The following is a 14,981-nucleotide window of genomic DNA, read 5'->3' as shown; positions in this document are numbered from 1 at the left end:
GGAGTGGGAGAGCCTATCACAGCCTGAGTGGTGGAAGATGGAGTCAGTCTCACAGACATAGAAGCAGGTGCAGACTGATTACCTATGGGCGTTGACACAGAAGCTGTGCCTGCCAGATCCTTTACAGTACCCCCCCTTTTATGAGGGGCCACCGGACCCTTTCTAGGTGGACCTGGTTTATTGGGGAAACGAAGGTGGAACCTCCTGACCAATACCCTAGCGTGAACATACCGGGCGGGTACCCAAGTCCTCTCCTCAGGCCCGTATCCTCTCCAATGGACCAGGTACTGGAGGGAGCCTTGGACCATCTTGCTGTCCACAATCTTGGCCACCTCGAATTCCATCCCCTCAGGGGTGAGAACGGGGACAGGAGGTTTCCTCGAGGGAGCCAAGGACGGGGAGCAGAGATTAAGGAGGGAGGCATGAAACACGTCGTGTACTCGAAAAGATGGGGGCAACTCCAGTCGGAAGGAGACAGGATTAAGGACTTCAATGACCTTGTACGGCTCTATAAACCGGGGAGCAAATTTTTTGGATGGGACCTTAAGGCGCAAGTTCTTAGACGATAGCCACACCAGATCCCCGACCATAAACAAGGGGTTAGCAGAACGTCTTCTATCTGCCTGAGTTTTTTGTATGCTCTGGGACGCCTCTAGGTTCTTCTGAACCTGGGCCCAGACTATGCACAGTTCCCGATGAACGACCTCTACCTCGGGATTGTTGGAACTACCAGGTGAAACGGAGGAGAACCGTGGATTAAACCCAAAATTACAGAAAAAGGGGGAGACCCCTGACGAGTTACTGACTCGGTTATTAAGGGAAAATTCGGCGAGGGGAATGAATGAGACCCAATAATATTGACAGTCAGAGATAAAACACCTTAAATATTGTTCTAGAGACTGATTAGTCCTCTCAGTTTGGCCATTAGTTTCAGGATGGAAGGCAGAGGAGAAAGACAGATCAATCTCCAACTTTTTACAGAAGGCTCTCCAAAACAATGAAACAAATTGTACCCCTCTGTCCGAAACAATATTGACAGGGACCCCATGGAGACGCAGGATGTGTTTGACAAACAAGGTAGCTAACGTCTGAGCATTGGGTAGTTTCTTGAGGGGCACAAAGTGGCACATCTTACTGAAGTGGTCTACTACAACCCACACCACCGACTTGCCTTGAGATGGAGGCAAATCGGTGATAAAATCCATGGATATATGGGTCCAAGGTCTCTGGGGAATGGGCAAAGAACGTAGTAAGCCCGGTGGTCGGGACCTGGGAGTCTTGGACCTAGCACAAACCTCACAAGCGGCGACGTAGGCCTTAACGTCTTTAGGCAACCCAGGCCACCAATAGTTTCTGGCAATGAGGTGCTTGGTACCCAGGATGCCTGGATGACCAGATAGTGCAGAGTCATGATTTTCCCTAAGTACCCTTAGCCGGAATTGCAGGGGAACAAACAGCTTGTTCTCAGGAAGGTTCCCGGGAGCTGAACCTTGATCAGCGGCAATTTCAGAGACTAAATCAGAATCAATAGAGGAAATGATTATACCTGGAGGCAAAATACAAGCAGGATCTTCCTCCGAAGGAGGGCTGGCCATGAAGCTACGCAACAGTGCATCAGCCTTAATATTTTTAGACCCAGCCCTATAGGTAACCAAAAAGTTGAATCTGGTAAAAAATAACGCCCATCGAGCTTGTCTCGGGTTTAGCCTCCGGGCAGATTCTAGGAAAACCAGATTCTTGTGGTCGGTAAGGACCGTTACCTGGTGCCTAGCCCCCTCCAGGAAGTGGCGCCACTCTTCAAATGCCCATTTAATGGCTAAGAGTTTGTGGTTGCCAATATCATAGTTACTCTCAGTGGGCGAAAACTTCCAGGAGAAGTAGGCACAGGGACGGAGATGGGTGAGGGACCTGGTACCCTGGGACAAGACAGCCCCCACTCCCACCTCGGATGCGTCAACCTCCACGATAAATGGCTCCATTTGGTTGGGCTGAACCAGCACCGGGGCCGAGATAAAGCACTTCTTAAGGACCTCAAAAGCCTGGACAGCCTCAGGAGGCCAGTGGAGGAGATCAGTACCTTTGCAAGTGAGGTCCGTAAGAGGCTTAGCGATGACCAAGAAGTTAGCAATAAATCTCCTGTAATAATTAGCGAACCCCAAGAAGCACTGTAACGCCTTCAGGGAGGCAGGTTGGACCCATTCCGCCACAGCCTGGACCTTGGCGGGGTCCATGCGGAATTCATGAGGAGTGAGGATTTGACCCAAAAATGGTATCTCCTGCACCCCAAACACACACTTTTCGGTCTTCGCAAACAGTTTGTTTTCCCGAAGGACCTGGAGCACCTTCCTGACATGCTCAATGTGGGAGGACCAGTCCTTGGAAAACACAAGTATGTCATCAAGGTACACTACAAGAAATACCCCCAGGTAATCCCTTAAAATCTCATTTATGAAATTCTGGAAGACCGCGGGAGCATTACACAACCCAAAGGGCAGGACGAGGTATTCGAAATGATCTTCGGGCGTGTTAAACGCAGTCTTCCACTCATCCCCCTCTTTGATGTGGATAAGGTTATACGCCCCCCGTAGATCAAACTTAGAGAACCATTGGGCCCCCTGAACCTGATTAAAGAGATCAGGAATCAAAGGAAGGGGATACTGGTTCCTTACAGTGACCTTATTCAAGTTACGGTAGTCAATGCATGGCCTAAGACCACCATCCTTCTTCCCTACGAAGAAGAAGCCAGCACCTACCGGAGAAGTAGAGGGGCGAATGTAACCCTTGGCCAGGCATTCCTGGATATACTCTCTCATGGCTTCACGTTCGGGACAAGAGAGATTAAATATCCTACCCTTAGGGAGCTTAGCTCCTGGTACCAAATCGATAGCGCAATCGTATTCTCTATGAGGAGGTAACACTTCGGAGGCCTCCTTAGAGAAAACATCAGCGAAGTCCTGAACAAACTCAGGTAGTGTGTTCACCTCCTCAGGGGGAGAAATAGAATTAACAGAAAAACATCATGTCAAGCATTCATTACCCCATTTGGTAAGCTCCCCAGTATTCCAGTCAAACGTGGGATTATGCAACTGCAACCAGGGAAGGCCTAAAACCAAATCGGACGATAATCCCTGCATCAACAGTACAGAGCACTGCTCCAAATGCATGGAGCCAACAAGGAGTTCAAAAACAGGGGTATGCTGTGTAAAATAACCATTAGCAAGAGGAGTGGAGTCAATACCCACTACCGGGACAGGTTTAGGCAAATCAATCAAAGGCATAGCTAGAGACATAGCAAATTCCACAGACATGATATTAGCAGAAGACCCTGAATCCACGAAGGCACTGCCGGTAGCAGACCTACCACCAAAAGAGACCTGAAAGGGAAGCAAGATTTTATTACGTTTCATATTTACGGGAAATACCTGTGCGCCCAAGTGACCTCCCCAATGATCACTTAGGCGCGGAAGTTTTCCGGCTGCTTATTCTTACGCCTAGGACAGGTGTTCACTTGATGCTTGTCATCCCCACAATAGAAGCAGAGACCATTCTTCCTGCGGAACTCTCTACGTTGTTGGGGGGACACGGAGGCCCCAAGTTGCATAGGTACCTCCGAGTCTTTCGTGGAAGAGCGAAGCAACGGGACCTCGGGAGGCATCATGGGAGAGTCAGAGGGGAAAACACAAAAACGTTCAAGTTGTCGTTCCCTGAGACGTCGGTCAAGTCGTACCGCTAAAGCCATAACCTGGTCTAGGGAGTCAGAAGAGGGATAGCTAACTAGCAGGTCTTTCAGGGCGTTCGACAGACCCAACCTAAACTGGCACCTTAAGGCAGGGTCATTCCACCGAGAAGCTACGCACCACTTCCTAGTCAGAACAATACTCCTCAACAGGTCTCTTACCCTGACGTAAGGTCACCAGCTGACTCTCGGCAAAGGCAGTCCTGTCAGTCTCGTCATAAATGAGTCCAAGAGCAGAAAAGAAAAGATCAACGGAGGAATGTTCAGGGGCATCAGGAGCCAAGGAGAAGGCCCATTCTTGGGGCCCTTCCTGGAGCCGGGACATAATTATACCCACCTGCTGGCTCTCAGAACCTGAGGAGTGAGGCTTTAAGCGAAAATAGAGCCTACAACTCTCCCAAAAGGAGAGAAAAGTCTTCCGGTCCCCTGAGAACCGGTCAGGCAACTTGAGGTGAGGTGAGGGGCACTACCATGGTAGCGTCAGGCTGGTTGACCCTCTGAGCCAGGGCCTGGACCTGTAGGGAGAGACCCTGCATTTGCTGAGCCAGGGTCTCAAGGGGGTCCATAGTAGTGTGAGGGACCAAGGTAGACTAGTTATATGGGCTTGTTATTATGTAATGAGTGGGGAAGGGAAACAGACAAGTGAGCCCTAATCTACCCGCCACTCAGTCCCTGCCTACTTGCAACGACCCGCCCTAGGGTACGGGGTACAACTGGGCGACGGTCCCTACGCTCAGTAAGTGCACGATAGACAAACAGACAAGGGTACACAGAAGCGAAGGGAAATGGGGCAGTTGCCCACGGCAACACCGTGAGCAACAAGAGTGGTGAACGAGCCGAGTCAAACCAGGAGTGTACGAGGTACCAAACGCAGAGCAGGAGAATAGTGAACAAGCCGAGTCAAACCAGGAGTGTACGAGGTACCAAACGCAGAGCAGGAGAGTAGTCAGTAAGCCAGGGTCAGTATGAAGTAGGGTCAAATAGTTCAGAAGCTGCAGCAGGGCCAGGAAACCAAACGAGAAGAATCACAAGCAAGGAGGAACAGGAAAGGCAGGTATAAATAGACAGAGGGCGGGAGCTAGCTCCGTCTGGCCAGGCTGTGATAGGCTCTCCCACTCCTAAGCCTGCCATCCTGAGTGGTGGAAGATGGAGTCAGTCTCACAAACATAGAAGCAGGTGCAGACTGATTACCTATGGGCGTTGACACAGAAGCTGTGCCTGGCAGATCCTTTACATGTAGAATATATAAAGTGTGTTAAAATGATAATTTTTTCGTTTTCCAAGGGTTTTTTTGCCACGAATTTCGCAATTGCGGCAAAAATGGCGCAGTTTTTCCGCGATTGTATAAAAATAGATTTGTGCCGCGATTACAAAAAATGCATAAAATTGCATAAAAAAAGGATACAAAACATGAAAAAATAGTGCTGTTAGGCTATATTCTCACAGTGCGGACAAATCACGTTTTTGCCACGATTTTGCAAAAATTGTGGCAAAAAAATAGAATTTGACCGCACTGTGTAACTAGACTAAGGCCTTATTCAGACGTGTTTATTCAGACCTTATTCAGATGTGTTTGGTCCGTGATATACAGAGCGTGCATCGGTCGTATTTCCCAGGCCGCCCCCAATTCATGGAGCCGGACTCCTAGCATCACAGTTATCAATGCTGCTAGGAGTCCTTGCCTCTCTGTGGGAATACTGCCCCATACTGTAAAGATACTAGAAACCCGGCTCCCTGAAGTTTGGCTGGTCCGGGAAATATGGCCGATACACGGTCCAAATATCACAGACCGAACATGGACGTCTGAATAAGGCCACTTACTTGTCTCCTATTTTTGGTGCGGATTGCGTACTGAAAATTCACAACAAATTACAATATAAAGCAATATGCAGACGAACATGTGTGAAATCAGCCGTGAATAACCGCCGTTTTTCACAGCCGGTTTGCAACCGTGCGGGACCCGTTTTCACAGATCCCTCATAGACTTGAGTCAATTGAGGGATCCGTGAAAATATACAAAAATAGGACAAGTCCTATTTTATTACAGGCCCTTCACACGGTCCGTTAAAGCAACGACGATGTGAATAACCCCATAGAAATACATGCAGCTGTGTGACGGCCATTAAAAAAAATGTCCTAAACACGGACGATTAACACGTTAGTCTGAATAAGCCCTAACTCATGTGAATGGGATTTGTCAAAACCTCATCCACGTGCAGCAGAAAAAAAATCTGCATGGAATTTAGGACATGCTGCTGATATATAACCCCTCAACGCGATATCACGTAACTGTGCGTGATAAGGGTTAGGTATGTATGGGAAGTAAAGAGCGAGCTCACGGGCTGAGCTCGCTCCATACACAGCGGGTGACGACTGTGTTACGCAGCTGAAACCTCACTGATTCCGCCCTTTTAACACCTTAAATGCCGTGGTCAATCGCGACCGCAGCATTTAAAGTGTTAGAATCAGGGGGCGCCCCCTGAAACAAGCCATCGCGCCCCCCCCTCCCCCACGGCATGATCGGCTGTTAACAACGATTGTTATAGCAGCCTGGGGGCCTAATGAAAGCCCCCAGGTCTGCCATCTTTGTACTCCTTTGAACCTCTGCCTCTGGTAGGGCTTCAAAGGAGACTGTCAGTATTACGATATACTGCAATACATTAGTATTGCAGTATATCATGCAGTGGATGATCATTGCAGTGGATCGCTGCTTCAACTCCCCTAGGGAAACTAATAAAAAACAGTTAAATTTAAAAAAAAATTATGTTCCAAAAAAAATAAAGTAATAAAATAATAAAGTATTCACATTTTTTCCCTAAATCAATATTAAAAAAAAAAAAAGTTAACATAACTAGTATCACCGCGTCCTTAAAAGTCCAAACTATCACAATATAGCGTTGTTTAACCCGCTGGGTGAATGGCGCAAAGAAAAATTCCACGTGTATTTTTGTCCGCACCATGATAAGAAATCCACCACAGCAATAAGTAGCATGCGACTTATATTACATGGAAAAGCCGAGGATAAGCAACTTTGAATGACAATGGGACTTAGGCCTTGTTCACACAGTTTTTTGCAGGCAGAAAAATCTGCCTCAAAATTCCTTCAGGCATTCTCTGTGTCCCATTGAAGTCAATGGTAGGTCAGAGACAGAAATTCCTGAAGAAAGGGCATGTCGCTTCTTTTTCTCGCGAGGGATTTTTCCGCTAATGGGAAAAAAACGCCTTCGCCTCCCGTTGAAATCAATAGGAGGTGATTTCGGCTGTTTTTTGCCGCAGTTTCCAATGTGGTTTCCGCTGCAAAAAATGCGATAAAATAACTCTGTGCGAACAGGGCCTTATTCTTGTGCGGATCTGCTACACGCTTGTGGTACATCTGCGTCAGAAATCAAAGGCAAAGCCTCCTATTTTTGCTGTGGAAAAACACATTGAACTTTAATGGCAACGTAAGAATGGAGCATTAGTTCTCCTTACATCCTCACAAGTGCTTCCGCCTCCCTTAAGGACCCCTTCACATCATGTTGTTGCCGTAAGTTTATTGTGTAGGTCAGGAAATCCTAACGTACACTATAAACAACGTAGACGATAATTTACAGGGCTCCATTATGTCCTTTTAGCCTACGTCGGGCTTGTAGACGTCGATATACCTTATTTTTGAAGGATGGAATAGCATAGTAGACTTTGCTATTCCGGAGTCCCCAGGCAGAGCATCACAAGTGCTCTACCCGTCGACCTCTATCCCTGGGAAAGCTCCTGACATCACTGTCCATATATGTAAAGTGACGTCAGGGGATTCTCCAGTGCCGGAATCCGTGGCCAGAGCATTGCTGACGCTCCGGCCGTGTACTCAGGCTTTGCAAAACTTCAGACGTCACTTTACGTATATGGACATCAGGAACAGCGCCATAGTCAATGGGCAGAGCGCTAGTAGAAGGCTCCAGCCCTGTTCATGGACAGTGACTTCAGTTGTTTCCCCTGGGCCATTCCCCGGGCAACGTATCCCACTGTATGCCATACAGTCAGATAAGTTTTGGCTAAATAGATAAAAATCCAGAGCATTAACCGGTCACTGCCTGCTCCATGGTTTCCTTCACTGTAATTGACATCAGCACCAAAATCAGTTAATGCGTATAACGTACAAATGTGAGTGCCACACTTTCCATTGCCCACCCCCGCTAATGGAGGGGGGCCCAGAGATCTTGTGTTAGGGATCTGCCAGGTACTTCATCTAGCTATACTCCTGGGTTTAATCAATCCACACCTGAGGCCAGACCTGTTCGACTGACACCATCTCCCACCAACCAGGGTGGCAGGCTCAGGAGTGGGAGAGCCTATCGCGGCCTGGTCTCTCGGAGTTAGCTCCGCCCCCTGCCCTTTATTACCTGCCCTGTGCTCTCCCTCAGTGCTTGTAATTCTTTTGGATTCCTGGCCCCACTGCTGCTTGCTCCAGCCTGCTTCTGCCGTGCTTCTGCCTTGCTGCAGTTCTGCTTGACCTGCTTGCTTGCCCTGGCTTGCTTCTGTCTCCGTGCCCGCTCGGGTGTACTCACTTCGTCCTGGTCCTGACTGTTCGTTCGCCGCCCCGTTTCCTCGTGGCGTTCCGTGGCTACTGCCCCTTCCCTTGCGTGTTCCCCGTTTGTCTTCCAGTGCACTTAGCCAGCGTAGGGACCGCCGCCCAGTTGTACCTCGTCGCCTAGGGCGGGTCGTTGCAAGTAGGCAGGGACAGGGCGGTGGGTAGATTAGGGCTCACTTTCCCTTCACCTCCTTCCTGCCATTACATCTTGACTGTATGGGGCCCAGAAATTCCTCATGGCGGTCCTGGTCATCTGCCACGTCTGCTACCTCAAGTTCTACTGTGCCTAAGCCTCTGCTACTGTCTGGACTTGTACTGGTACCCTCGTGCTAAGGACTTTTGCATAGACTGTATAGACTGTTGTTTTGTCAGCTGACACTCTGCTACGGTGGAGCTTAGTGGGTCCACATACCCCTAGATCGTGACAAGTATTTTTACTCTGCTGAAAAATATGTAGTACGACATCTGAGTGACTCCCATCATCTGCCACCTAGATCTACCCCTTGGGGCTGACCTTCTGTCTGTCATTAAATTCTTCTTCATAAATAAATGGACCCACTCCAGAGGAAATATTTATTTACATGAAAAGACCATATGTTCTATGTGAATTTTTACAATATTCATATATAACTTTTCGTTTTATTCATACCTGGATAAATGAGGAATAAATAGACAGAGGCTGGTCTCCGGATCCCATGCGCAGTATGGATCACGTGTTTCCAAGCAGCTTCTGTGAAAAGAAAAATAAAGTCAGTACAAATGTAATTGAAATGGAGTATAGGAAATACTATGTATCCCTGATGTAATTTCATTTCTTATCATGAACATCATTTTTTAGAATGAGTAAACAAGTTCAAGAGAGTTAATATTAATATTAAAGTTAATATTACCTTTACAGGATAAAATCAAAACTGATTTAAGTCCTGAACTCCTTGTGAAATTTGAACATGAGTTGAGTACTGAGTATGCCAAATGGGAAAATGACATAAAAGCATTCAAGTCAAAAAAATTCCAACGCGATCTACTAGATTACCAGGAACAAAGAGTGTACAAATAGCAAAGGAGGGGTCCCCCTGTGATGGGACGTTCCGAATCCCTATCATCACTGGAAAGTTTGGCGTCTTGAACATCACAGGGTAATGCTTCTATGAGAACTACAGGATATGAAAGGAGGCAGACTCCAATGAAAAGAAAATTCAATACTGTGGATGAAAGTAATGGTGGCGAGATGAAGGTAATTAACCTTTCTGATATAACATTAACTCCAAGTCAGATATCTGTGCTGTCCTTAGGCCTAACGTTTTGTCCGGTGTCAGGATTTGATGACTTCACAGCCATTAAGGATGTTTTTCTATTTGCGAGGAAATTAATATATAAAAAATATTTTGCTAAAAATGATCATCACAATCTTTTTACAGCACAGGAGGAATTGGAAGCGGTCCGGGCGCTAGAATCCCTACTTCAGGAACAAGAGGTGAGTACTGGCAAATTTCCAGCAACTATTCGTCCACGCTCCACCACATTCCCACCCTTGTCTTTGAAACTATCAGTTGATATGTTTGTCAAGATGGTTACTGACGAGTTTCGTAAATTGCAACAACAACGTGGACATGATAATTTAACATGGGCCCAACGCAAAGTTCTATACGAACTCAAAGAGATGAAGGGTGTAATTTTTAAACCGGCAGACAAGGGTGAAAATGTGGTGGTATGGCCAGTGGAAATGTATGAACTCGAGGCATATAGACAACTGCGCGATGCTAGTTGCTATAGACGCCTAAGCTCCAATCCAACTGATGTCTTTAAGAGACAATTGGACAGCATGCTTGTTGATGAATTTGAAGATAATATTATCACAAAGGTAATCCTTGAAGGGCTTACTGTCAAATTTCCGATTACACCTACACTATATTTGCTACCGAAGGTACATAAGGATCAGAAGAGGCCTCCTGGGCGTCCAATTGTATCTGGCTGTGGGAGCTTATGTGAATCTATATGCCGTTTTTTGGACTTTTACCTTCGTCCCTGTGTTGAGGGTCTGCAATCATATATTAAGGACTCTATGGATGTTCTGAAACGTCTTGATGGTGTTACAATTGAGCAGGACATGTTTTTAGTGTCCTGCGATGTAGAATCCCTCTATACATGCATTGACCATGATCTTGGGCTTTCTGCGGTTCTACACTTTTTGCAATTAGGGGATCATGATCAGGATCTGATTGATCTCCTTATTCGTTTAATGCGTTTTGTCCTTGAGCATAACTATTTCTTGTTCAGGGACAAGTATTATTTACAGCTACGTGGGACAGCTATGGGTGCCACGTGTGCACCATCTTATGCGAATTTGTTCTTGGGCTTTTGGGAACAAGAGCTTGTGAGAACAGCTATGGATATGGTGTCGAGTCATGTTGTCAGTTGGATGCGCTTTATTGATGACATTTTGTTCATCTGGCAGGGCACACGAGTGGAATTGGATAAGTTCTTAGTCATTTTAAATACCAACGCATACAATATCAAACTAACGAATACGATCAGTCAGGAGTCTATGGAATTCCTGGATATCAAGATCACAGTATCATCTGTGGGCAATGTGAGTACTACAATTTTTCGTAAAAAAACGGTGGTGAATGCGCTTTTACATGCATCTTCATTTCATCCTTCACATACGATTCGTGCCATTCCTACAGGCCAATTTTTGCGGGCACGTCATGTGTGTGACTCACAAACGAATTTTGAAAAATAATCCCAGTGCTTAAGGAATCGTTTCGTTCAGCGTGGATATCGAAAGGATGATATAGAGAGAGGATATCAACGAGCACATCAGACAGATCGTAACAACCTTCTTACCCAACAACAGCGGAAAAGGAGAAATAATGATGATACGGTAAGGCTTATTACCACATATAATGCGCAATGGTCTGAAATGCAGAAAATTGTGACCCGCTTTTGGCCCATCTTACTGACAGATCCTGATTTGAAGAGGCATTTACCTCATAGACCCCAATTAACAGCAAAAAGGAGTAAAACTTTGAGGGACCATCTGGTCCGAAGTCACTATACTGTTCCAAATTCAAACATATATTTGTATGGTTCCAGGGGACCAAAGTGGCCACTGTTCCATCTGTGATTTGATGATCAAAACAGATGTATTCTCTGATTCTGAAAATAAGAAGTGTTACAAGGTTGTACATTTTATCAATTGTAGCACGTCTGGGGTCATCTACAAGGCAATATGCCCGTGTGGCCTTTCGTATATTGGGATGACGACAAGGGAACTCAAGATACGTATCCAGGAATATGTAAGAGACATCAAAAGGGCAGGAAGAATTGAAGCACATGACTTGGATATGATTAACAAACTGAAATCTATTCCCAGACATTTTCGGGATCATCACACTAACAGGTGGCAGGATCTAAAAGTACATGGGATCGACAAGATTATTATTGGATCACGAGGCGGTGACGTTTTTCGCAAACTTGAAAGAATTGAATGTAAGTGGATAACGAAGCTTAATACCAGCTCACCCTACGGTCTAAATGAGAAGATGTCTTTCGCATCCTTTTTGTAGTGTTTCCGGGGCCCTACAGCATCATTTTTTATTGTGTCTTGTTTTTATTATGTTTATATGCAATGTTGGGATGACAGTTGTTGGTATCATATTTTATGACCACACTTGCGTTTGAGACGCCTTTTTTATGATGGTGGAGTATGGACATCTGTGCATATTGATAGGTATATCTGTCAATTTATTTATTATATCTTTCATATATTTTTTACAGATATCAAGGCTACTTACGCTGTATGCAGGAATTCATCAGTGGAGGCTGCTTATATAGTTTATGGGTTTGACTTGTTTTTAGATCTTTTGGAAGGGGGTATCGTTTGATTATGTGGGGGTCCCTTATGCATCTAAGGGGAACATCAGGTTATGTATATTTTATGCCTGTATTGTATATTATCCATAAGACTAGCATGCTCTTAGACGCCCATCTCAGCCTTCTCAAGGGGTAGGTATTGGTATCTCTGATACCTTCTACACATTTTTTCCACTGTTAATTATGATTATTGATATGTTATGATTCATGTTGAATATCAAAATCTATATACATTTATATACTCTTATGTATTTAATACACATATTATTGATACAATGGATGAGATATTTATTTCGGCACCAGCTCGCATTTATTATGCGCATAATATAGTGGCAGCCCCACATAATGTATTAAATACTAAATATTCAGATATATGGCATGATCTTCTTGCATATATGTTCAAGTACACTAGATTTATTTATACCTAAATAGTACGCTAGTCTGAATAGAGTTTGGGTTGTACATATCTTCCAATACATGTTATTATGGGTTTATCTGGATATATACATGTTGCTCCATGGCTATATTTATTATACTTCATATATACACATAGTTTTATAATGTCATAAATTTTTGATATAATGAATAGATGATATCTGGATCTTATTATATTTATGGACACGTTTTCTAATTCAAATTTTCATTATTTATATAATATACATGTTTTTTTTAAATAGATTTTATAAATATAGATATATGTATATATATATTTTTTTTTTAATAAAACACATTAAGTACAATTATCTGCTCAATATACATGTAACATATATTTATTGACTAATAGTGTTATATTTTTCAGGTGCAGTCGTAATCTTCTTTTTCACATTATTATGTATTCCCTTCGAATTAATTATTTATATTTCTTTCTTTTTTTCACTTTCACGTGCACGTGTGTTCACTCACCCTATTCACTTCCTATACTTTTCACTATTATTTACTTGTCTAGTATATTTATATATTTTTAGGCAGTCTTATGATTAAATGATCACTGCGTTTATTATATACATATAGTTTTATTAATATTATATATATATATCTTTTGTATTCACATTATATATTGATGGATGCCTATGTATTTATTTATTTATTGGATGTCGTTATTTATTGGATATATATGTAGAGATATTTTGTTATCTATATATATTTATATATTTTTTTATTTATTTATGCATATGTGTGTATTGATGTATATATACTTATGGAGCTATTCTGTACTCTATATCTGATCGGTGTCGGCAGTTGCTGAAATACCCACGTGTAAACGGCATATTTATATGTTCTAAACGATGCTGGTTGAGGAATGGCGTGGTTAATGTCCCCTAATGTTATGACATTCCCTCTATCCGTCTACACTTATTTATATTAATCTGGCAGTTTGCCACTCGTTGTGATGGCGCAGGCTTCCTTTGCCCACTTGACGTGGATGATATAGCTCCTCCTTTGAAGCCTCGGTATGGTCTCTGACGTGTACGCGTGATGCGTAGACTTAGGGAGACCACCGTGTAGGCTGTAACCTTTGCACCCGGATGAGTGTCTCTGCGCATGCGCGGTCCTAGCGGTCATGGCGTCTTGTGAATCCAGCTCGTGTCCGCAGCTGGAGTCCTCTGGTCCTCTGATATGGTAGGCGTGGAAAGAAAGCTAATTGAGTATGCCTGCAAGGTGTGTAGAATCCATGAGTATTGGTTACCGACACGGTTTACTCCCATTATACTCCATATTTAAAGGTGTCTGCTATCCCACAAGTCAGTACCCCTTGAAAAAGCTGACGGCTAAACGCGCGTCGGGGGCGTCTAGGGTGGTTATACACTTATACTTAGGACATATCATGCAGTCTACAGGTTGGTAATGGTCTTTAGGGCTCGTATTATTCTCTGACTCCTCTATAGTTGCTAAAGCAGTGATAATGTGTTGCTCACTGCTACACTTCTAAACTGAGGTTATAGCTGTTTTGGGTATATATGATTTGGCTTACTTGCTCTATTTCATATTGCTTATGGTATACCCATTTGGGCTTGAATTGAGATTATTGTACCGTACCACATCACATGATGTTTATGTTTATTAGCATGTTATCTATATATGTCCTTGCTGTATCTCCACACTAGTCTTTTATTGCTTGTATCATTGATTTTATTTTTTTGATGGCCAATTGTTGTTATGTGTATTTCAATAAAGTTTTTGAACATTTCTATGGTACAAATTGTGTGCTGTACATTATTTATCCAGTTGTGGGTATATTATATATGTCTTCACATTTCGTGATAGGTATTTATATTAAAGTTCAAGAGAGGCCTTAATGCCTTTCTTGAAAATTATAATATCACAATTTACATAGTTACAAGGTTGAAGAAAAAACACAGGTCAATCAAGTCCAACCTATAGACGCACTGTGGTAATCCAGAGGAAGGCAAAACCCCCATGAGGTTGATGCCAATTGCCTCATTAGAGGGAAAATTCCTCCCCGACCAAATATGGAAATCAGAAAAAATCCCTGGATTAACGTCCCATCTCCAGAAACTATTACTCATTACCTGTCATATTATATTTTTCAAGAAAGGCATGAAGGCTGTTCTTGAACGTGCTCAAAGAATCAACCATCACAACATTCTAGACGTAGCGGATCCCCCTTGTCATTGTTATATGTACTATATTACTTATGACGGGTCTTTGATCCAGGAATTTATTATGACAATTGGCAACTTTGCCTTTGCCTGGTTTTTGCCTTCCTCTGGCTCAACACAGTAGGAATATAGGTTGGACTTGATGGACCTGTTTTTCTTTTAACCTTATAAGCCATGTAAC

At 43.9% G+C, this 14,981-nt stretch overlaps 1 protein-coding gene across 3 annotated transcripts in view; it reads right to left on the bottom strand.

Moving 5' to 3' along the window:
• Positions 1 to 14,981, bottom strand: part of SEMA6B (semaphorin 6B) — a 467,458-nt gene that overhangs the window by 52,812 nt on the left and 399,665 nt on the right. For all 3 annotated transcript variants that reach the window (XM_075863818.1, XM_075863808.1, XM_075863825.1), the window contains one exon: positions 8,953 to 9,033. In XM_075863818.1, coding sequence (XP_075719933.1) covers positions 8,953 to 9,033 — 81 coding nt within the window. The remainder of the gene's footprint in view (positions 1 to 8,952; positions 9,034 to 14,981) is intronic.

This window comes from Rhinoderma darwinii, chromosome 1 (assembly GCF_050947455.1).
Source record: "Rhinoderma darwinii isolate aRhiDar2 chromosome 1, aRhiDar2.hap1, whole genome shotgun sequence".
NCBI lineage: Eukaryota > Metazoa > Chordata > Amphibia > Anura > Rhinodermatidae > Rhinoderma > Rhinoderma darwinii.
The sequence above is the reverse complement of the archived record's forward strand: the minus strand, read 5'-3'. Positions and strand labels throughout refer to the sequence as shown.